Raw genomic sequence first — 23,444 nt, forward strand, 5'->3', positions numbered from 1 at the left:
CAGGGCTCAGCCCTATCTCCTTTGATGTTCAATGCATATCTGCAGCCCCTCATCTCATCCCTGAATCAGATGGACTGCAGTATATACAATTACGCTGACGACACCCAGATCATCATTCAGATAGGCAACTCCCCAACGGCAGATCAAAAATTGAAGAATATTCTAAAATTTACCATCAACTGGATGACGGCAAATTTTTTATAGATCAACCCTGATAAGACGGAGGTACTTGCAATCACGACATCATCCAGCCCTTGGAGTGACCTCTTATGGCCCACAGAATTAGGCAACCCCCAGTACCAGCAGCAGTAGTAAAAAGCCTTGGCATAGTTATTGACACCAATCTCACTATGTCAGCCCAGGTCTCGGCGGTGGTGGGCACTTGTGTAGGCCTCCTGAGACAACTGCGCAAACTTTCTCCCATCCTAAAGGCGGACACTCTCAGGAGAGCAGTGTCCGCATTAATTCTGGCACGACTGGACTATGGAAACGTCATGTATTTCGGCATTCCGAAAAAACTCACTAAAAGACTTCAGATTGTCATGAATGATGCGGCTAGACTCATCTATAATAAACCAAGAAGGACCCCTGCCACCCCCCTTCTCCGTGAGCTGCACTGGCTGCCAGTGAATCAACGAGCCAAGTTCAAAGGCTTATGTATTACGCAGAAAGCCTTATACGGGCAAGCCCCGAAATGTATTAAAAAACGCCTTGTCCCATATGCCCCCAGCAGGAACTTACGCTCAGCAGAGGCTGCACTATTGATCTGCCCTAGGATTAAACTGTCCTCCTTTGGAGGACGGACGTTCTCCTACACAATTCCCAAAGCTTGGAACCAATTGCCTGAGAATTTGCGCAAAGAAACAAAGCTCCTGCCTTTTAGGAAAAAGCTAAAAACCGTGCTCTTCCAAGAGGCATGGGGTAATATCTAGCCTGTTTCCTTCTATACCAGTGTCCACTCGCCTGCTAAGCGCTTAGAGACCCCGGGGTGATAAGGCGCTCTACAAATCAAAAATACAAATACAAATACAAACATCAATAAAAACCCTGCAATATTCAACCCCTATGGCCTCCTCGCTTCTGTTTCTGACCGTCCCTCCGACAGTTACCTCTATATCCTCCTCTATAATACCCTCTGATGGGTGAGGTTTGGGTGGGCGCTTTATAAGAAGAGGAGGTGTTGTCAGTTTGAAACCCCTTGGAGGTGCCCCTATATGAGGACTGTCGAAAGGACGCTCTATTGGTTTGAGTTTGTAAAGCTCCCATAGATTATGCTGTATCTGTATATTTTTCATTTTTCTAGTGCACTATCAACTGTTGGACAAAAGAGATGTTTCTGGTCAAAGGGTTGATTTAGAATACTGGCCTGTACTTCTGGTTTGAACTCAGATGCGTAGCCATGCATGTCTAAGCAACAATACTCCTGTATTTATCGCTCTAGAGGCTGTGTCTGCAGTGTCTAATGCACAGCGGATTGAGGTATTTGTAATAACCTTGCCTTCTTGTATTAGATCAGAAGCCCTGGTCTTATATTGCTCTGGTAAATATTGCATGAGTGATTCGAACTCATCATAATGAGCTCGATCATATCTTGCTAACAAAGCCTGAGTGTTAGCAATTCTCCAGACATTGGCTGCTTGTGAGATGGTGAGTTTCCCTGAAGCATCTAAAAGCTTAGACTCCTTATCAGGGGGTGGAGCATCCCCTGTTGTCTGCGAGTTAGCTCTTTTTCTCGCATTTGATACTACCAATGAGTCTAATGGCAGCTGACCTTTGATGTATGCTGGGTCAGTTGGAGCCGCTTTATACTTCTTTTTCAGTCTGGGGTTAATTACCCTGGCTCTGACTGGGTCTTTGAATACCTCTGGTGCATGTCTCACCACTCCACTAAGTATTGGTAATGTGGTTGTGGTGTTTTGTAACAATAGTAGTGTATCCATGAGGAAATCCTCTTCCACTGGATCTGTGTGTAAGTCTACTCCATGAAATGTGGCTGCTCTATGAATGAGCTGTGTAAACCCAATAGTGTCATCTGGGGGATATGGTCTAGAAGGGTATGCGTCATCTTGTGGCAGATCTGGTGCATCTGGCGCATTATAATCCTCCCAGGGATCATCTGATGGCCCAAGAATATTGTCTGGGTCATCTGTGTCCTCTATATGATGCTCACTTTCTACCCCATGTGAATAATTGTCTTCGTCATCATCATCCTGTGGTACAATGCTATGTGTGCTGGATGGTGAGTGTACTGGAGAAATATCTACTGGTATTTCTATTAATGGTGAAGGAATTCTTATAGGGGAAGTTTGAGCATGCTTTTTGAGAGGAACTGGAGGTGGTTTAGGATAGTCCATTTTCCTCTTTTCAGGCACTGTAATAACATGTCCAGTTATTGGATTAATATGAAGAGTCTTTTGCTTTGGGTCTGGTTGGAAAAGCTCTTCTGCTGAAAAATCCTTTTTTGGTGCCGATTTATTTTGTTTGGTACCAAAATGTTTAGGTTTTAAAGTGTCTATTGTCTTTGGAGTGGCTTTTGGTTTCGGTTCCGAAGACTTGGCCTTCCTCGGATCTGCGCTCTTTGGATCCAGAATCTTTGCTCCCGAAGTGCATTTGGGATCATCGACCTTCGGAGTCGAAGTGTGTTTCGATGCCGAAGCAGGCTTCGGGTCGAATTTTTTCGGAACAGGAGTGGTCTTCGGTTCGGCAGACTTGGGAACGTCTTTCGGGGCTGAGCTTATTTTCGGCTCGACTGGTTCCGATGCTGATGGCTGCTTCAGTGCCGGGGTTAATTTTGGTTTGAGGACCTTTTGCTTGTTGGGACCGACAGACTGACTCGAGCCCGAGTCGACTGGAGGCTTTTTTGTATTCTCCATTGCCGAGCTGGAAGGCGGGGCGTCGGAAGGTTTTGGTCGGTGTGCACCTGGAGGTGGAGGTGGAACCGAAGCCTGTCGCGGTATGGGGAGGTGAACAGGGTCGACACTTGTACTCACGACCTGTTGACCAGCTGGAAGAAGATCGTCGTCTTCAGATCGGTCCTTGGCTCGGGAAGCTGAATCCTCTGCTTCGGAAACGATGTCGTCCTGCTGCTGTTCTTCGGACTCTACTTCGATCGGAGCCTCGTCTATGATGTCTGGTGTCGATGAAGATGACGGCGCCAAGACTCTTCGAGTTCGACGGTCCCTGATGGTCTTCTTAGACCGGAACGAAGCGCAGGCCTCACAGTCTCGACTCTCGTGCTCTGGAGACAAGCACAGATTGCAAACCTCAGGAAGATCTGTGTGAGGGAATTTGTGTCCACACTGAGGGCACTTCTTGAAAGGTGTTCTTTCCATGAGCCTAAGGCCCAATGGCGCAGTTGGGCCCGACAAACGCTGGAATCCAGAAGCGCAAGCCTTCTCCGACGCGGGTAACTGGAATTACTGTCGAAGACGATAGCGATGGTATGATGAAGTTTTAGAAGTTGAAAAAGAGATCGGTAACAGAACCTAACGATGAACACATCCGAGCCCGATGGCGTAAAAAAACAATCTGAAGATGGAGTCGATGCCCATGCGCACTACGATCTACAGGTGGAGTCATCCAACAGACAAAGACTCTTCCAAGAAAAATAAAGCGTAATCATCCGGGCCCACCACCAGATGGTAATCTATGCAATAGTGTGTGGTCTGCAGCCCATATGCCTCGAACCTACTGTTTCTTACAGATATATCGTTACCCAAGGTAAGTAACTTGTGCATCTGAAAGAAACAGGTTAGTGTTAGATTCCTCACCTTAGGATACCCCAGCAATACCAACCCCGGTGGTGGGTCTGCGAACCAAAATCACACCAGGAAGTCCTGGAGAACAGCCAAGGAAGCCATCTCTCCGGACTTGGCTGTCGTGCTTAGCAAACGTGTGCAGCGAAGCCCACGTAGCTGCCTGACAGATGTCCTGCAAGGGGACTCCCCGACCCAGGGCAGTAGTAGCCGCTGTGGCCCAAGTGAAATGGGTGCACAGCCCCACAGGAGGCTCCTTTTTCGCCAAGGAATAACAGACCTTGCTGCACAAAACGACCCACCTAGAGATGGTCTGCTTGTGCACCACCCGTCCCTTCTTAGTGCCCACATAACCAACAAAGAGCTGGTCGTCCACTCAGAACTGGCGTGTGCGGTCTAGATAAAAAGAGAGCGCACATATTGGGTCCAGATGGTGGAGCCTCTCTTCCTCTTTCGAGGGTTGCGGAGGTGGAAAGAGGCGGGCAAGGTGATGGACTGCCCGAAGTGAAAGGCCGTAACCACCTTGGGCAGGAAAGAAGGACGAGTACTCAGAACACCTTTGTCCGGATGGACATAGAGGAAAGGAGGCTTAGAAGACAGAGCCTGGAGCTCATTCACTCTTCTGGCAGAGGTGATGGCAACCAGGAAAGCAGTTTTAAGCGTCAGAAGACGGAGGGCAATTATGAAGTGGCTCAAAGGGAGCGCACATCAGGTAAGTAAGAACCAAGTTCAAGTCCCACTGAGGCATCACGAAAGGAACAGGAGGGAACATGTGTGTGATGCCTTTCAAGAATCTATTTACAACAGGGGACTTGAAAAGAGAAGGCTGATCAGGAAGCCTCAAAAAGGCTGAAATGGCCGAGAGATAGCCCTTGATAGTGCCCAGAGCAGAGCCCTGCTGGGCAAGAGAAAGAAGAGGCGAACCTCTGAAATAGGGGCAGAAAGTGGATCCACAGCCTTTGCTGTGCACCAGGCCATAAATTTGTTCCACCTGCAGGCGTATACCGTTTTTGTGGAGAGACGCCTGGCTGCCAGAATGACATCACAGACTTCAGGAGGCAAGTCAAATGGACTCAACTGTCGCCGCTCAATCTCCACGCATGTAGGTAGAGACTGGACAGGTTCGGGTGGAGGACCGTCCCCTGTTGCTGCGACAGAAGGTCCTACTGAAGAGACAGGCAAATCGGGGGATCGACTGACAAACTGAGTAGCTCGGGATACCAGTATCTTCATGCCCACTCCGGAGCCACAAGGATGACTTGGGCCTGTTCGCGCCTGATCTTCTTCAGCACTCTGGGCAGAAGTGGTATAGGTGGAAAGGCATACAACAGACCGCAACTCCACTCGCGACGAAAAGCGTCTCCGAGCAAGTGCCGCCTTGGAAATTCAAACGCGCAGAACTGATGACATTGCGGGTTCTCTTCGGTGGCGAATAGATCTAACCCAGGCTCTTCCCACTGCTGAAATAGACTTTGCGCCACATCCGAGTTTAGATGCCATTCGTGATCCATCATGCACCGGGGGTTGAGTTTGTCCGCCCTGGCGTTCAGGGAGCCTGCCAGGTGTTGAACCACCAGGGTGATGCCCTGGTGTTCCCGCCATTTCCAGAGGCGCAGAGCCTCCTGACAAAGGGTCCACGACCCCACCCCGCCCTGCTTGTTGCAGTACCACATGGCGGTGGTGTTGTCAGTGAACACCTGCACTACACTTCCCCCGACAGAGGGAAGGAATGCCTTCAGTGCAAGTCGGATCGCACGCATCTCCAGAAGGTTGATATGGAGCTGGGACTCCGATCTCTGCCTCTCCCATGTGGCCCCCCCATCCTAGGAGGGACGCATCTGTCACCACTGTGTGCTCCGGTTGGGGTAGGGAGAGGGATCTGCAGTTGAGCCAATCGCAGTCCGTGAGCCACCACTGCAACTGTCTTGCAGTGCCCTCCGAGATCAGGACGTGGTCGGACAGGTTGCCCTGTTGCTGTGCCCACTGGAACTTCAGGTGACCTCTGGAGGAATGGAGTTCAGAGCCCTTCAACATCATTGATTGGAGTTTTAGTACTTTGAAATTAGGTGGAAGGGCAAAATCTACACTATTTCTCAGTTGTTTCAACGGAAAACTGATTTCTACACTGTGTTAAAATATGGTTTGATGATCTTACTTTCATGAAAGGGAAGACTCAAGCATATGACTATTAAAGATCCAATGTTAGAGAAACAGAAGATCGATAATCGGTCCTTTTTTGTGTTGTCTTTTTGCTGGGAACCAAGCTCCCCATTAAAGTACTTGCCTCTCTCAGGGTACCGAAGCAGAGCAGTCCAAGGCCTACTAAGGGAAGGTACTGTGGGCTAGTAATCCCAGCTCGCTGGTACCCACCACCAAACCCAATAAATCATTGTCTGGTCAGATCTTTTTCTTTAAAAAAGAGGCAAAGCATGTTTACTATACCCACACTACTAGATACTACACATTCAATTACACATATATACAACCAGGTAGATGAAAAGGCCTTTGGTGACTCTCTAATATCACATTATACACCTAGTGTGTCCTGAACTCTATAACCACAATACCCCCACTAACACTAGATGCAACATTACAATATAAGGGGGTATCATTATTTTAAAAAAGCAGACCCACTGGCTTTGTCAGGGATCACTGTATCAGTAAAAGCAGTCATATGTTATTATTATGCACTTGTGTAACCCCACTGAAGTAAACAGGGACAGTACCAATATGCAATACATATAAATGACCCACCATTAAAGTCAATGGGGGTAGTACCGACATTCAAAAGTATTCATTATAAGTTTAAACCTTGCATTATTAAGCACCACCATTACAACCATAGCATTTAGTTGAATAACCTATGTCATAGTCTTTCTTTTACTTTTGTTTCACTGCTATCATAGTCATAGGACGAACTACAAGAGGTCCGGCCACTCCAAAGCTCAAAAGCAAAACCTCTCGCACCAGGAATACTTTAAAATCATGGTCAACCTTTCCAGGGGTCAGGGATTTACTCCCCTGGGAGAGGTTGAGTGACTTTTTAAAAATGCATTTTTGTGTGGCTGCTGCTCTTCCTGCAGCCACCAAACATTTCAAGAACACAGTTAGTGGTGTCCTTGTCCTTCTTGGGGCACTAAAGAAACACATTTGCAAATATTTCTGCTTTGCGTGGGTGCTCCTTCGCCTGGAGTGGTGAATATGTAATGAGTGACGAAAGCCACTCTCCATCAAGCGTCCTCGTGCTGCATACCCTGTTTTTTTCCTTCTGTTTTTGATGCCAAATGGGCATCCGGATGGTGGTGTTTGTTGAGGGCTGCAGGGGAACCCCAGTAGCCCTAGCACGCTTCCTGCGTGCTTACTTCCTGTGCAGCACACAAAATGAGTGAGTGAGTGAGCCTCACTACCTGATTCTCACTCTTGGTAAACAGGAGTGTGATAAGTGCCAGTGTCAGCTTTTTAAGATAAGACAGCTGCTGCACAGCTAGGGTAAGAGGCTCTGGGCTGATTACATGTGAACACATAAGCACACGTGCGTGTTGCACTTGTGAGACTACTATCTTGCATAGCAAGGTATCTGCGCAGATGTAGTTTGTTGCAGAAGAGACTCTACAAGAATAAATACTGACCTGGCAGCTATTTTTCATTCTGCTCTACGTACCATCTAGAACGTTGCCTGTACATGGGACATCTGCTTTGATTTGTATTTGGTGTTGAGGTGCCCAATTCCAGATCTTTTGGGCTTCTTGAGACAAAGCTTGAGATTTTGTACCACCCTTTTTGTTGATGTAGTGCATCATGGTAGTATTGTCAGTGCGGACCAAATGCTTTATTCTGGGAAGAAAAGACTCAAGACTCAAATCTACAGCCTTGAGATCTAAGTGATTTATGTGAAGATTTATCTGGAGCTTTCCTTTTTTTTTTTTTTAAACAATTTTTATTCAGATTTTTACAACATATTTTTTTATAACCCCTGGCCCACCCACCCCCCACCCCCCATGAGGACAGGTACTTTTATCGTTACATACATAGGTATTACAATACACGAACACGAATTCCTTAAGGAGGGAATAAAGGAGAAAAGAAAGAAAACACAAAAGCATCAGAACTCAATGCACTCTTAATCATACATTTCCTCCTGTAACGATTTAATGAGACACAATTTAGTATTATCAAAAAAGTTAGATTGCGTTATTTAATAATTTAAGAATTTAGCATTTATAAAAAGCTTTTCCAATTCCTGCATTCAATGCGCCTGAATCCAGTCTAGCAGAGGTGCCCATATTTTCATGCCCCTCTTCCGAATATTACGCCCCTTTTGTTTATAGATGGCGACCTCGAGACTGCATGTCGCAAGTAATCTAGCCTTCCATTGAGAAAAGGATGGTGGAGTAGGATCTAACCAGGCTGATGCGACGCACAGTCGAAAGATAGCCATTGCCACGAAAATCAGCCCTTGAACCTGTCTAGGACGTTCATTACTAGAAATGCCCAGCATAACCTCTTCAGTTGTGATGTTAACCCTAGCATGGGTAATGTCCGAGAGAAACCCAGATATTTCATTTATTACATTTGTTAGGATATTACATGTGGCGAATATATGGACACTGTCTGCAGCGGGGAGCGCACATCGTGGGCATGTAGTACCTTTACCAGTCCCCCATTTAGCAATTTTATACGGTGTATAATATAATGAAAAATATGTTTCGTAAAACTGCGCCTGTGGTTTTATGGACATTAAGTAAGTGAGTGACAAATCATATGCAATGAGGGGGATACTGGATGGAACTTCAAGTTTAATTTGCCATGCCGCCCCATGTTTATCCATATCATCTGGGAGTAAGGCGTTAAAGTTTTCATAGATCTCACCAATTCTTGGGGGCGTGTTGCTGCGTATATTTTCTATGATTTGGCATATTTGAAATTTAATACGACCACCCCCCTTTTTTAGTAGGAAATCTCTCACCTGAAGATATTTAAAAAAGTCCCTGTTGGGGATGTTATAATCTTTTTTTAATTCATCAAATGATTTAATTCCCTGGGTAGTAAAAAAACAACCGAGTTGCCCTATCCCTAATGCACACCATCTCCGTACACAGGAGTCATGAAATATTTCTGGGAGATCCGTATTCTGTAACACCGGTGTGTAATGTGAAAATCGGCCTAGACCAAGTAGTTTTTTAACCTTTCCCCAAACTTTGACGACACTAGAGATGGTTTTGAATTTCACTTTTTTAAGGTGATCATCATTAACGTGTCGCCAGAGACAGCCTGTACTCCCATTCCCCAGGATGAGTTCTTGAGGTGTAGGAATACTCAGATCGTCTGGGTTAGAGTTTAGTAATCTTATGCTATAGTTCATTACCGAGGCCCAGTAATAAAGCATGTAATAAAGCCCACCCCCCCACGCTCTCTAGGTAATGTAATCCATTTGAGTGCTCTCCGTGGCTTACTATAACCCCATATAAACCGTGAAAACATTGTGTCTATATTCCTAAATACATGTGGTGGGAATTCTAAACATATCGCCCTAAAAAAATACAGAAACTTAGGAAAAAAAACCATCTTCACTAAATTAGTTCTACCTCCAATAGATAGGTGCAAGTTGTCTAAACGTGACAATTCTCTCTTAGTGTGCGACATAAGTGGCTCCAGATTATTATTAACAATGTTCCCAACATCAACACTGATGCTGACACCCAGGTAGGTCGCCTTATCAGTTATTCTCGGATCTCTCATCACAATCTTAGTGTTAAGCACGATCTGTGTCTTACTGGAGTTTAGCCTGTACCCCGAAACTCTACCGAAATCCTGTGCTTCGTTTTCAATCCAATTCATAGCATTTGTAGGATCCCCTGTGACAATGGCGATATCGTCAGCGTACGCTAAGCATTTTGTTTCTAGACCACGCACGCATATGGGGGAAATTAACACATTCTTTTCGAGCCTGTGTATAAAGCCGTCAATATAAATGGCAAAATGGAGGGGCGAGCAGGGGCACCCCTGCCGTGTCCCCCTGTTGATGTTAAAATTGTCGGATAAATCCCCATTGATCAGTACCCTGGCACTGGGATTAACATAGAGCTGTTGGATTGCTGTAATATATTTCTTTCCTATGCCACAGTTTAGCATGGCAGCCCACAGGAACTTCCAGGAGACCCTATCAAACGCCTTCTCTGCGTCAAGCAGTATAAGCGCCATAGGGTCTCCTGTCGTCCCCGTGTAGTCAAAAAGGGATATAGCTCTTTGCACATGGTCAGTCGTAGATCTACCTGGTACAAACCCGTGTTGTCTTTCAGAGACTATATTATGGATCCGAGGTGCTAGCCGTGTTGCTAATAATTTAGAATATACTTTGGAGTCCCCTTTAATCAGTGTAATTGGTCGGTACGACCCCCATTCCTGGGGATCTTTGTTTTTCTTGGGGAAAACTATTATTTTGGCAAGTGACCAGGATTTCGGTGGATTCCCGCCTTCAAAGATGTATTGAAAAAGTTCTGTCATGATAAACCTGAGCTGTGGTGCAAATTTGATATAAAACTCAGTTGGAATCCCATCCAGGCCTGCAGCTTTCCCAGTGGCTAAGGAATTCATAGATAGTAGGATTTCCTCCCAACAAAGTGCGCTATCTAAGATCTCCTGGTCTTCTATTCCCAAACCCTCTGTAACTGATGGATCTATATAGCTCATGGGATCCTCGCATTCATTCTCGTCCTCATGGTACAACTTCTGATAACATACTTGGAAGGCTTTTCTAATATCTGCCGGATCCGACTTCAAGCCAAGCGCAGGATCCTTAATTGCTTTAATTAGAGTACTGGATGTCTCTTCCCGGGTTCTAACTGCCAAATGATGACCCACTTTCTCGCTCAGTTCGTAAATGGTTTCCCTACGGGTAGTTGCTCTGACAACTGCTTTCTCAATTAAAATTTCCGAAATATAGTTTTTAGCAATTGCCACCTTGTTCACCTCCCTGTCTGACACCTCACCATCCTGTACTGCCTTGATCAGATCTTCTTCTGCTCTCCGTGGATTTTGTTCTAAGGACATCATTTTTTGTCTTTCTATATTGTTACGTCGGAATGAGAATCGCATAGTTTCACCCCTGACACAGGCCTTCATAGTATCCCAAACAGTTTCTACTGAGGTGGACCCTAGATTATCCTCCAGAAAGGCCGGAATCCAGTTCCTCATATACAAGCAATATTCTTCGTTATTCAATAACGCTCTTTCAAACGTCCAACTAGCAACTGTGGGTCTATCAGCCCCAACTGTGATGGTATGTTCAAGTGGGTTGTGATCCGAGAGGATTCTCGGGAGTTTATTTATTTGGCAGATTGATTTTAGAGTACAGGACATGAGCATGTAATCCAGTCTTAGGTGCCTAGAGTGAGGGTGCGAATAATAAGTATATCCAGGATCTCCCGGGTATATCTCTGACCACCCATCTATTAATCCATGGAGAGCACACAAATCTTTCAGAGAGTGATATACCTTTCGTTTCCTACCATGATATCCAAAGCCTGGGTCGGATAGCCAATCGCCAGGTAAATGAATGTTAAGATCTCCACAGACAATAACGGGGAGGGGCCAGTGTACCAGTTCGTTGGAGATCTTGTTCAACACTTCTGGGTCATCACTGATACTGCCGTAAGCAGTGCATAATGTCAATTTGTTTTTCCCTTTATTATAACAACACTCAGTTATCACATATCGCCCGAATTTATCCGCAATTGAGCACGAGAACTGGATCCCCCCTCCTTTTGCAAAAATGGCTACCCCCCCTTGTACGTGACCCCTGAGATGTAGCAGAGATAAGTCTATATCCAAGTGTTTTCAATAGGTATTGCTGTCACACCTCAATGTGAGTCTCCTGGAGACATATAATATCTGCAGCAGATAGCTTAAAACCTTCTGCCACTCTCTGCCTTTTGTTTAGATCATTCAGGCCGCATATATTCAATGAAAGTATTTTTAATTTAGCCATCCAAATCTTTCAGAATTACCAGGTAGATCAAATGCGAGCCCTGAACACAACCTTTCCTCCTTAGCCTCCATTCCCTTCTCCCCCTGTATACACCTTGTGTCCCTTGTGAAAGTTTCCGGTCCCTGTCCCCCTCCACTCTCCCCCCTCCCTCCCACTCCCACCCCACCCACCTTTATTGAAGCTGCCAGGCTCCACTGGAGCCTGTGTGATGACGTCTGACTAATCTCCCCCACACACCACACCACCACCCTCTCCTATGGTCTGTTCTGCACCCTACCACACTTCAAGAATCAATGACATTCCTATATTATAAGCTCATCTTTAACATCATTTGAAACTAGTAATACCTCATGTTGATTCTTTCATCGAGATGCAGGGTAAAATAATACATACGAATACAGAGTAATACAACATGAGAGAGAAAAAAGAAGGGAGAAAGAGAAATAAGACGGAGAGATTCTTTTTAGATATCAGCATAGCCACACTGTATCTGCTCCATTAGTCAAAAAAAAGAAAAGTTCACTGTTATTATCTCCCCCCTGCCGCACTGTTCTTCTCCAGGGTAATATCTTTAAGGGCCTGCTCCGCCTGAATTTCTGAAGTAAAAAAACATAGTCTTGCCCTGTGAAATTACCTTCAGCTAGCAGGGTTTTGTAAAAAGGCTAATGCCCCAGCCTTTTGAAAGGGTGTAATCAACTGTCGTAAGCGCCAAACACCTCTCTACAGTCGCATGAGCAAAGTCAGGCTTAGCAAAAAAAGAAAAGCTCCCCCAGTTTCGTTTCTTGTAGGGCCTTGCCAGATCATAAACCGCTTGTCTAAGCAAAAAGTTGCCGAAAAAAACCAGGATAACTCGGGGAAATGCTGGTTCGCCTCTCGTGTGTTTATTTTAACAAAGGTGAGCAACCCAATAAACCCTTGCGGGCTTGGGCAAATATAGTTTAATACAATAGAAGGCCAGCAAGGGATTTCATTTAAAATTCATAGTGTCAGCACTAAAGGACTCAAATTAAATAGAGTACCAAATCACCAGGGGTTGGAGGCTGAATATAATTGGATCAGAAGATAGTCAACAATGTTACCACACTAACAAGATGATATCAGTAGATACACAAAATACAAAAGAATGCAAGAAATGCAAAGAAACCAGGTGAACTATTTCAAAGGATTGTTATTTTCTTTATAAAAATTTAGTTCAAAAAATAATAAAAACAGGGTACAGAAGAATGCATTTGAGATAAAGGAGGAGAAATTCAGTTGCTCCAAACTACAAAATACAAGCCTAAACTGTTGATTTATACAAATGGTTTCAAATCAATATAGCGAAATCAATAATCACTGTTGAATAGTGGACAGAATTAGGCTTAGAGGCCTTGCCAGATCATAAACCGCTTGTCTAAGCAAAAAGTTGCCGAAAAAAACCAGGATAACTCGGGGAAATGCCGGTTCGCCTCTCGTGTGTTTAGGCAGTGAGAAAGGGGAATCTATGCACCCGCTGAATCTCTTTGTCCCAATCCCAGTGTATAAGCTCAGGAAACGCATTCTTAAAGAGGTCGATTGTGAATGCCCTGATGTCATCCCCCTCACTTTTTTCCGGAATACCAAGGATCCTAAGGTTGTTTCTCCGTTGGCGATTCTCTGCCTCTTCCATTTTCCACATTATATCCTTGACGGTACTATCCTGAGATGTCATCTGAGTTTTGATATTTTCTACTGTACTCTCAAGAATTTCCGTGCGGGTTTCCACCATACATAGTCTCTCAGCTATATCCGTGCAGGTTTTCCCAACCTTACGCACCGCACCTTGGATTTTTTTTACCAGCGGCTCTGGCAATCCGACTTTCTGCTTTGACTTCTTTTTTAAACGAGCTCAGGGATTGAAATATCATTGCCAGCATTGGTTCCGAGCTACCGTCGTCTGTACTGCCTTGATCCTGATTTGTTAGCAACTTTGCGCTCACTGTATTTGAATCTTTCCCCTCTGCTATGTGAAGTGGCAGCGTATCCGAGTAATCCCATCTGAAGTCTTGCTCTTCCTCTGTATCTTCATGTGGGTTTGATCTGCGCCCTCCTGACACCCTTTTGGATCTTATTATTTTCTTTTGGCTGTCTTGTTGTATTTCGTTACTTATTGAGGACTCTTCGCCGCCCTCTCTGCTGCTAGCACTTGAAAGGTGAGTATCTTCAGACCCCCCAGATTCCTCATTCACCGAGTAGAAGTTTCTCAACCAGGTCTGGGGATACATAACCTGTTTCTGTCTCAGTGTCTGCTTCCGAGTTTTCGACATTACTAGCACTGCCACCATTATTTGCGTCGATCTCCTTGATCATTTGTTTGGTTGCTGTTGTATTATTTACCCCATCTGCTACCTCCAATGGGGTGTCCACCAAATTACCCCCCGTGTTAGTTGCAGTACCAGATCCATTATTTTCCGAGTTTGACCCCCAGGATTTTTGTACAGAACTACTGGTCGCAATACTCATATCTATAGAATCGGTAGAGTTTTTATTGGGGTTGTTATCTTTAACTGGCATGAGTTCATCCTGCCCCCCCTTCGTTGCAGTAGTCATAAACTGGTCAGGCTCGGGGTCGCCCTTATCAACCGAAATAATACCAACAGTTTTACTTGCTTTACCAGAAAAAAGACTGGTGATGACAGCTTGTTTTTTAACTTTCAATGGGGCAGGGTTGCTAGATGAATACCCGATTGCAGGCTTAATGTTTTTATCCCACGGTTTCTTCTTACCAGTATCAGCAGTGGGCTCACGTTGTCCCTTCCGTGTCTTGCCATCTTGCTGTGGGGTCGCCGCTGTAATCTCTGGAACCGGTACTGTAGAGCGCGTCTTACTCCGCGCACCGCCTCGGGCTGCCATTGCCCTCCACGAGGGCTCTTCCGTGTTCCAGGCGGGCCTCTCGTTCTTCGTTGCCGTGGTTCCCCGATGCTTACGGCTGTTGCCCAGCAACCGGCACCGCGCTTCGCTCTTTCCCCAGCCGGGGACGACAAGCTGGATGAGCCGCGTTAGTGCCTCCCAGCGTCGGCTGCAAACTGTGAAGTGATGCCGCTTGCTCCTTGTTGCTTGCTTGCTCCCCGCGGTCGCTGTCGCGGTGTTCGCACTCAGCCCCCCCTCGCTCACGCCAACAACTGGAGCGGATTCCACCCATGCGAAGCCAGGTCCAGGGCGCAGTTTAGCCGATCAGCGGGATGATCTAGGTGAGGTGGTGTGGAGGTGACCAATTACCAGAATCAAGCAAGATGGTGGCTGAGTGAGATCTCCCACAACACACCTCCACACCACCTCACCTAGATCATCCCACTGATCGGTTATCTGGAGCTTTCCAGTGATCTTCAAGTCACATAGGAGAGCTTCCCACCTTTCCAGTGAGACATTGACTGAGACAACAAATTCGGAGATTTGTGGTAGGAAATGTAATCCTGCCAAGAGATTTGTCTCCTGGGTCCACCATGGAAGAGCCTTCTTCATGTTTGCAGTTATGTGGATTAGATCTTTGTAAAAGCCTGGAGTTTGCAGCCATTTTTTTGTCCAGCTCTTCCTGCAGAAGTCGCATTCGAAGATGGCAAAATGGGACCAAAAGAATTCAAGATTACATCATCCCTAAAAGGGACTTGAACAGGCGAACAGAAGCAGACTTTCTTTTCAGTAATATCTGTGTTACACGCTTGAGCCTATTTCTCTTTCTGTTGTTAAATATGCCATGTCCCATATTGGGAGGGGGGAGGGGTGGGGGTCTGATAAAGCACAGAACTTACTTGCACCTACTCTGGAACTGCACAAAACTGGCCAAATACTGTGCCACTGTCCTGGATGACATGGATAAATTCTTTGACATACGAGTGCCGCAGCTCCCAGTGTATGTCCTGCAGAGCCTACCCAATCCACTAACCTACCCTCTGAAGCCCCCAAAAGGTCAGCGCATGGTAATGGCCCTAGGGTCAACACAGCATGCAGTCCAGTCCCTTTGGGGCTCAGATAGAGTGCCTGACCACACCACATGGCTACACTGAAGTGGCACTTGCTGAGCATGGAAAAACTACCTTTATCTATAGAGAACAAATTGGACACATATCAAGAGTCTCGGGCCCCAACAAGCTCACATGACCCAAAAATCTTACACTACTACACGAGCCCCCACCATGCGCACGGCACTGATCTACTCAAATTAGCAAATCACACAGGTTGTAGGCGACAGAGCTGTGTGCTTGTTCATCTATCATTCTGTCTGTTCTTTGCCACTAATCAATACAGTAGAATTAATCCTAAAAGAAAAAACACTGACTAGACATTGATTTATTCAGTAATGCAGTTGAGTACCCAGGAGCTATGGTTACTAGCCCAAAGCACCTCCCCTGAGCAGGCCTTCGACTACTCTGCTTCGCTACCATTAGAAAGTTGATGTACTACAATGGGGTACTTGGGTCTCAGTAAAAAGATAATTGTGGACTTATTACTTGTGAAAGGCTTGCATCCTTTGCAACTAGTAACCCAATTTCTCACTCTCACCAGCATATTCAATGCATGTCATTAAAAAGTGTCCCACCCCTCAGTGGTCCTCCCTCTTAAATAAGCACAATAATGCCTTATCTACAGTATTCACCTACCTCTCCCATGACAGCGATTGGTGTTTCCCCTTTAGCCTGGGCCACACGGTGTTCAATGAGGTAGTACATGTACTCATCATAGAGAAGTCGGATGAGATGGAACGATCCAAAGCTTGCTGCACTTCGTAGAGTCAAATCACGAATTACCATGGAACTGTAAGAAGTGACAAAAAAGTTTATCACAGTGGTGGAATTACATGCCACCATTCTTAAAAGGGACAAGGCGAGGTGACCCAAACATGCAGTGTAAAATAACAAGTACGTTTAGCCATCCCAGACAGTGCATCAAGCTAAATTAATTGGATTCAAAAGACCCAAAGCAATCAGACAGACAAAACAAACCAGAGTCGGGAATAAACACGTAACAAGACCAAACTACTTCAACACAGCAGTATACAAACCTACACCATTTTTAGATCAGGCAGTCACAAATACAAGGTATCAATGAGCTGCGAAAGTGCAAGACAATAAAAATTCAGCAAAGCAACGACGTCGCAATTCCAGACCAGCCAAACAAATAAACATGATGAAGTGAACCTAACAATTGGGTAAGATGAAAAAGCAAAGGTGCGAGACCAAGAGACCCAAACAAAAGGATTTTAAAAATTCATACTTTTACAAGGTGAACTAAGTCAAAAAACAGCCCACAGAATCGCACATTCGAAAGACCTACCATACCCATCAAAACAGTGTTAAGAACATCAACATTGCAGAACCAAGCAAACCAAACAATCTGCAGTGAAAAACTGGCACCTCTGCAAGACCAAGTGCACCAAACAAATAGGTGTCAAGATCTGGCAACATTCTAAGACTAAGCAAATGCAATAAGCCAGTGTTGAGAAACTGCTCTACTGCAATAACAACATATCCAGCAAGTACCTGTTAAGAAACTACACCTTTGTATGACCAAATAAAATCAGTGTTGGAGCAAAAGTGCCTGGCTTGGAAAAGCTGTACTTCCCTGTCCTGTATGCGTGTTTCTAATATTTGTTCTTCTCCAGTGAACATGCCAATCTGGGTGTCAAAAATGAAGGTCGTCCCCCTGTTAACAAGAGCTGATTGACACTAGAGCTAAGGCACTGCTGAAAGAGTGCACCCAGAGTGTTCCCTCTCCCTCTACAACACACAGTTGAGGATTGTTGCTGTCCCCTAAGAACAAGCACTGAGGTGATTGGTAATTTGTGGCAGCTAGTTCTAGTTTCTGGTGTACTGGTCGTTTATTATCTGCACCAGCAAAGCAGGTGGTTTTCTACTGTTCTCGACTCCATACCATAGCAGTTTTCCTTAATTGGGGTTCCTGCTTTTTCATATGTGTGGCATGCCATGCATGCAGGGTGGCTCGTATCCATATGGGGTAAAAGATATGGGCTGCACAGGATGATGCTTTCCCTGCAGACTGTCATAGTTGAAAGTAGTGGACAGTTTGAACAAGCTACTTACCTTTGGTAAAGCCTTATCTGGTAAAGTCTCTAGCCGCAGATTCCTTAACTTAAAATATTCCCCAGACTGGATCCGGAAAATCTTGAGCATGCCGGTAGGTGGCGCAGATCGGCTCTGCAATGGCATTGTCCACACCGGATGATGTGACGTGTGTGGTCTCTATAAAGGCGCATCAACATCTGTTTCTCTACGTGACTTTTTCCATGCCATAAGCACAGTCATGTCAGAAGGATGATTTATCATTGTGCAGCAACTAAGTGCCTACAGCCAGACAGATATCCAGGACAGGGACTCTGCGAGCGAATGCAGTCATTGCAGCTTTGGCTATGGCAGAATGAGCCCACAAGCCCTCAGGGGGTTGCTTTTGGCCAATATGTAGCAGATCGTAATGCAGAGTAGCATCCATCTGGAGATGGTCCATGTCTGCACTGTTTTCCCCTTTTCGCTACAGTGAAACCAACAAAGAACTGATCATTCACCAGATGTTTGTTGGTGCGATCAATGTAGAATGACAACGCTCTTTTCTGGCACAAGCTGTGAAGTCTCTCCTCCTTCTAGGAGGGTAGAGGGGGAGCAAAGAAGGTAGGCAGTAAGAGGCTTCAGCCGACATGGAAAGGTGTCACCACCTTCGGCAAAAAGGAGGCACAGGTTCAGCTGTCTGGGAAGAAGTTGGCTGTACAGAAGGTTAATAGAAAGCGCCTGCAGCTCGCTGACCCTCCTAGCTGATATTGCGAGACATCTTAGGGGGCAATTATGCATGAGTTCAAAGGGAGAACACAACAAAAAAGTTAACACCAAATTAAGGTCCCACTGAGACATAATAAATGTTTGCAGGGAAACAGATGTTGAAGACCTTATAGAAAACGTGTCACAAAAGGTGACTTGACTAGGGAGGGGTGGTCCAGCAACCGCTAAAAAACTGAGATGGCTGAAAGATATCCCTTAACTGTGCCCAGAGCAAGTCCTTGCCGGACTAATGACAAAAAGGTAGTGGCAAATAGATGTAACCAAGGTTCTCCCCATTGGTGAAGATACCTTGCACCACCTCCAAATGTAGACTCTATTCGTAATCTGCGAGGTATTGACAGCTGAGTTCATCCACCTTTGCGTTCAGAGACCCCACCAGGTGTCGCACGACAAGAAAAATGTCCTGACGTTCTGGTCTTGTCCAGAGGTGCGGAGCCTCCTGGCACCAGATCCACAACCTCACATGCCCTGTTTTATTGCAGTATCACATCACAGTGGTGTGGTCTATGAATATCTGAGCCAGCCATCCCTTGATGGCGGGTAGAAAGGCTTTCAATGCCAGTCGGATCGCTCAGAGCTCCAGCATGTTTATGTTTATGCTGGAGACCAGAGTCCTTTGATATACACCTCTCACAGATGGCCGTCCCAACCCAGAAGTGATGCATCTGTCACTACTGTGAGATCTGGATGGGGAAGGGAGAGGGATCTGCTGCTGATCCAATCACGATTCCTTATCCCCTACTGCAGGTCTTTTGCCGTTTCCTCCGATATCTGGACCAGGTTGGCGCAACTCACCTGATGCTGTGCTCATTTGGACTTTAGGTCCCACTGAAAAGCCTGCATATGTCAGAGGGAATGCTTTACCAGCAGAACGCAGGAGACCAGGAGACCCAGCAGCATCGGAGACAGTTTCACTGAAATCCATGACAGAGGCTTAAACATCAATATCATAGCCTGAATATCCTCGACGCACTGCTCCAGAGGGTAGGCATGGAATTGATGTGTGTCCAGAACAGCTCAGATGAAACTGAACTATTTTAATAGTGAACCCTAGCAAATGAAGTATTTGCCATAGTCTAGAGGTGGATGATGACTGCCTGGGGCAAGCCCGCCTTCAACTGCCAGTCGTCGAGGTACGGGAAGGTATGGGCTGAGACCACTTTCGTGAACGCTCAGCTCAAAGATTGCTGGTAGGGCCAAAGGTGAGCGCAGCGAACGGAAAGTGCTTGTAGACTATTATGAACCGCAGGTGACATCTGTAGACTGGCAGGACAGGTATATGGAAATATGAGTTCTAAAAGTACAGTCTCTGGGATCTATGACAGACAGGACCTGAGCTAACGTGAGCATTTTTAATTTCTCTTACTTCAGAAAGTGGTTGAAAGGGTAGAGATCTAGAATGGGGCAGAGGCCGCTGTCCTTTTTCGGCACCAGAAAGTAGTGGGAATAACCATCACAACCTACTTCTGATGTCAGTACCCTCTCAGTGGCCCCTTTGGCCAAAAGGGCCTATACTTACTGTTGCAACAGGGAGAGATGATCCTCCATCAGCCGATCTGAGGACAGTGGTATGGGTGGTGGGGTTTCTGTGAACAGAAGAGGGTAACCCTGCTGAACAATCTGGAGCACCCAATTGTCTGAGGTTATAGACTGCCAGCAGGGCAGGTGGTGCTAGATCCTGCCACCAATCAGTTGCTTGTGGCGTTGCAAGGGCATGTTAAAGAGGTTTGGAGGCTGCAGCTGCTAGGCAGCTCTATGGTTTGGAGCCCCACAACGCTGGTGGGAGCCGCTTCCATTGCCACAAAAGGACTTTTGGGGGGTGGGGGAGTTTGTACGCCATGGGGCTGGGTGGAAATGGACATGGCTGGTAGCCCCTACAGTAACTACAGAAGGCACAATGAGGCTGGCATGGGGCCATGAAAAGTCCCAATGACTGGCAGTCGCCGTGCTGTCTTTGGAGCACTTTTTATAAAAGTTCTTTCCCACACTCCTTTCAGTCCAGTCAAATGTGTTCAGAGTTCTTACAGTAAGAATGTGTTAGCCATTCTCTTCATCAAATACTTTAACCCCTTCACTGAGGCGGCTATTCCACCGCAGTGCTAAGGGGGCGGGGCAGCCGCACGGCGCTCCCGTGCTCGCGACGGAACCGCTCCGTCACGAGCCTCGGGTGAGCTGTACTTATGACGGAACGATTCCGTCACGCCCCGACCGCCTAATAGAACGCTCAGCGCAGGCGCGGAATTTGCGCCGCGCAGGCGCGGCGAGCGGGCCATGACGGAACCGTTCCGTCACAAGCACAGCTCACCCGAGGCTTGTGACGGAACGGTTCCGTCACAAGCATACAAGGGGTTAAGCCAATCAAAAGCTCCTAGCCAGTCGACATCCAGACTGCCCCATATACTTATCAATTATCAGTATATTCTCTAACACACAGGAGGTGTATACAAAACAAAGAAACTCCAAGTAGCATACAAGGTTTTACATTATTTCACATTTGAGAGAGAGGTAAGCGGGGTGTGTAAACAAGTAAGGTGTATTGTATCAGATAAAGGATCAAGCGCTCAAGCACTGAATCTGCAGTATTACCGAACAGGCGAGTGCCATCAAATGCATGTCCATAAGTAAGGGATGCCTGAACATCCCACGAGAAGCCAGTTTATCTCAGCCAGGTGTGGCTCCGGAAGAAGCAATCGCTCTACACAATGAGTCTGTGTCTGTTGTGTCCGGTTTGCAGCACATTGTGAACTTTGCTGTATCCCTGTCATCTGCAATACACTGGGTCAGGATAGGTCAGGCCTCCTCCAATACCATGGACAGCACTTACATGGTCAAGTCCTACACTGTGTGGGTGAACCGGCCCAAGAGGCATGTGCTGTTCACGGATCACAGTGCAAGGCTGGAGGAACAGAAAATCTTCTTACCGAGTGTCCAGCCTCTTTCTTAGGTTCCCTATCTGGTGGAGTGGTAGGGAACACCCCTAATTTAACCTTGGAAGGTGAGGCCTACACGACCATGCTCTCAGGGGTGGGGCGCTGGGTGAGGAAAGCTTGATCATCTTCTGCACTGGAGCGCCTGTGCAGGGATTGGCTCAGACCCCAAGCAGGACATCATTGAAGGGTTCCATGGAGGATACCCAGGGATGAAGCACATCTGTCAAGACACTGGTCTTGACCACCACCGAGGACAGCGTAAGGTACAGGACCTCCGCCACGCACCGCACCACTATAACAAAAGAAGCCCCTTCCTCCGGAGCTACTCTAGGAGCAGAGACCGGGCCAGTATCTGGTGAGGTGTCCAAACCACTGGCATTAGCCAGTTCCTCATACCAGTAATCCTCAGCCAATGGCAATTCAAGGGGGCCAGGGTAGCCATATGGATACTTAGATCCGTCCCAAGCATATTCCTCCCAAGGCCTGTCAAAAAATGAATACACTGTCTCTGATCAGGCAGGTCATGGTCCGATTAGCGCAGGAGTTGATGTCTGACGACCCCGGTCCGGCTCCATATCGAAGTTCTGAATTACAATGGAGTGGGCAGGGCCAGGAACTGCGCCTCCTTCAAAGAAGGTTGCGGATTAACACTCGCAGCTAGTCCGGATCTGGTAACAGATCCAAAGGGCCCAACTGGCACTGAGGGCGAACCTGCAGGTGCGAATCCAGTTGGGGCACCTTCCGAGCCAATGGGGCCTGAAGGGGCTCCAGAGGGTAGGCGTGCCCAAAGATGAGGTATATAGCCACATAGAATTTCTTATATTGGGCGAGGTAGCACCTGATCTGGGAAATTCTGGGAGGTGCCGAGTGGACCAGACTGGGGCAGTAATAGAGCGAGACTGAGGTCGGTACGCCCGAGAGAGACTGATTACCCCTGTCCCGCAGCGTACACGGGCACAAGAAGGATATCGCCTTCCGGAGCCCCACACGCCCGCCGTTCGGGAAGCCTGCCATAAACTAATTAGACCAAGCACGGTCTTTTTTTCCCCAATGAGATGGCGTATACATCCTTTCACCAGCCGCTAAGTCTACAAATCAGTATCCGCCCATAGAGTCAAGATGTTCCACGCTACATGAAGAAGGAAACCGATACTTCCAGTCCTCCTTGCTAACCATCCACCCTGATGAAGACCTCAGGTCAAAGAAACGCCAAGCAGAAGGTCGAAACGCGTTGGTTACTTTTCCCTGAGAGAAGAGCCTAAAGAGCCCAGGACAAATTCACGCTGAGAACTCTTTGTAGCTTAGAGCCCACTTGGTACTGCTCAGATCTGGGTTCAAAACTCGAGGCTAACTCTCATTGGCTCATTAAAGGTTTAGCGTACTGTGAGGATCTTAATGAGATAAGTCTCCGTACCACTATCTAAAAGGGAAGTAGGATTATTCGAGTTTAAGTTTTTTTGCACAGTTTTAATGTATATAAATTGTACAGATATTTGTTTTGTGTAAATTGTAGAGTTATCCCTTTTGAAAAGTTTCTAGATTGATGTCGAATGTAATTTTGCTTTATATGTTTTGATTTTTTTGATTTTTGTATATACATTGTACACCATTTAGAGTAATTGAGTCTGGTTCTAGTACGTCCTACACAGGGACATCTTGTCTTGGTGAAAACTTAAAAATATGTTTGATATGCATTTAACTGCACACCAGGGATAAATAAAAAATCAACCTGGTAGAAAAGAATGTTGGTTTTTATGGTGTCAGAGGTTTCATGTTTTGAATAGAGTGGACCAGACTCAGGCTTCGCAGTGGAAGTGTGGGAGCGGGTCCAGATTTGTGGCGTTGTTCTCACACCACGTCTGATGACTTGGACTAGCACAGTGAAGTCAGAGAGCACTTTGACTTCTTGTTCTTTTTCTTGTGGGATTTACCTAACGAAGACTTTGATCTCAACGATAACTGGCTAGAA

At 46.3% G+C, this 23,444-nt stretch overlaps 1 protein-coding gene across 7 annotated transcripts in view; it reads right to left on the reverse strand.

The window, feature by feature from the left end:
- RFX1 (regulatory factor X1) overlaps positions 1–23,444 on the reverse strand; it is a 529,043-nt gene that overhangs the window by 20,819 nt on the left and 484,780 nt on the right. For all 7 annotated transcript variants that reach the window (XM_078685660.1, XM_078685656.1, XM_078685642.1 and 4 more), the window contains one exon: positions 16,359–16,512. In XM_078685660.1, the coding sequence (XP_078541786.1) occupies positions 16,359–16,512 (154 nt within the window). The remainder of the gene's footprint in view (positions 1–16,358; positions 16,513–23,444) is intronic.

Source organism: Lissotriton helveticus, chromosome 1_1 (genome assembly GCF_964261635.1).
Source record: "Lissotriton helveticus chromosome 1_1, aLisHel1.1, whole genome shotgun sequence".
Lineage (NCBI taxonomy): Eukaryota > Metazoa > Chordata > Amphibia > Caudata > Salamandridae > Lissotriton > Lissotriton helveticus.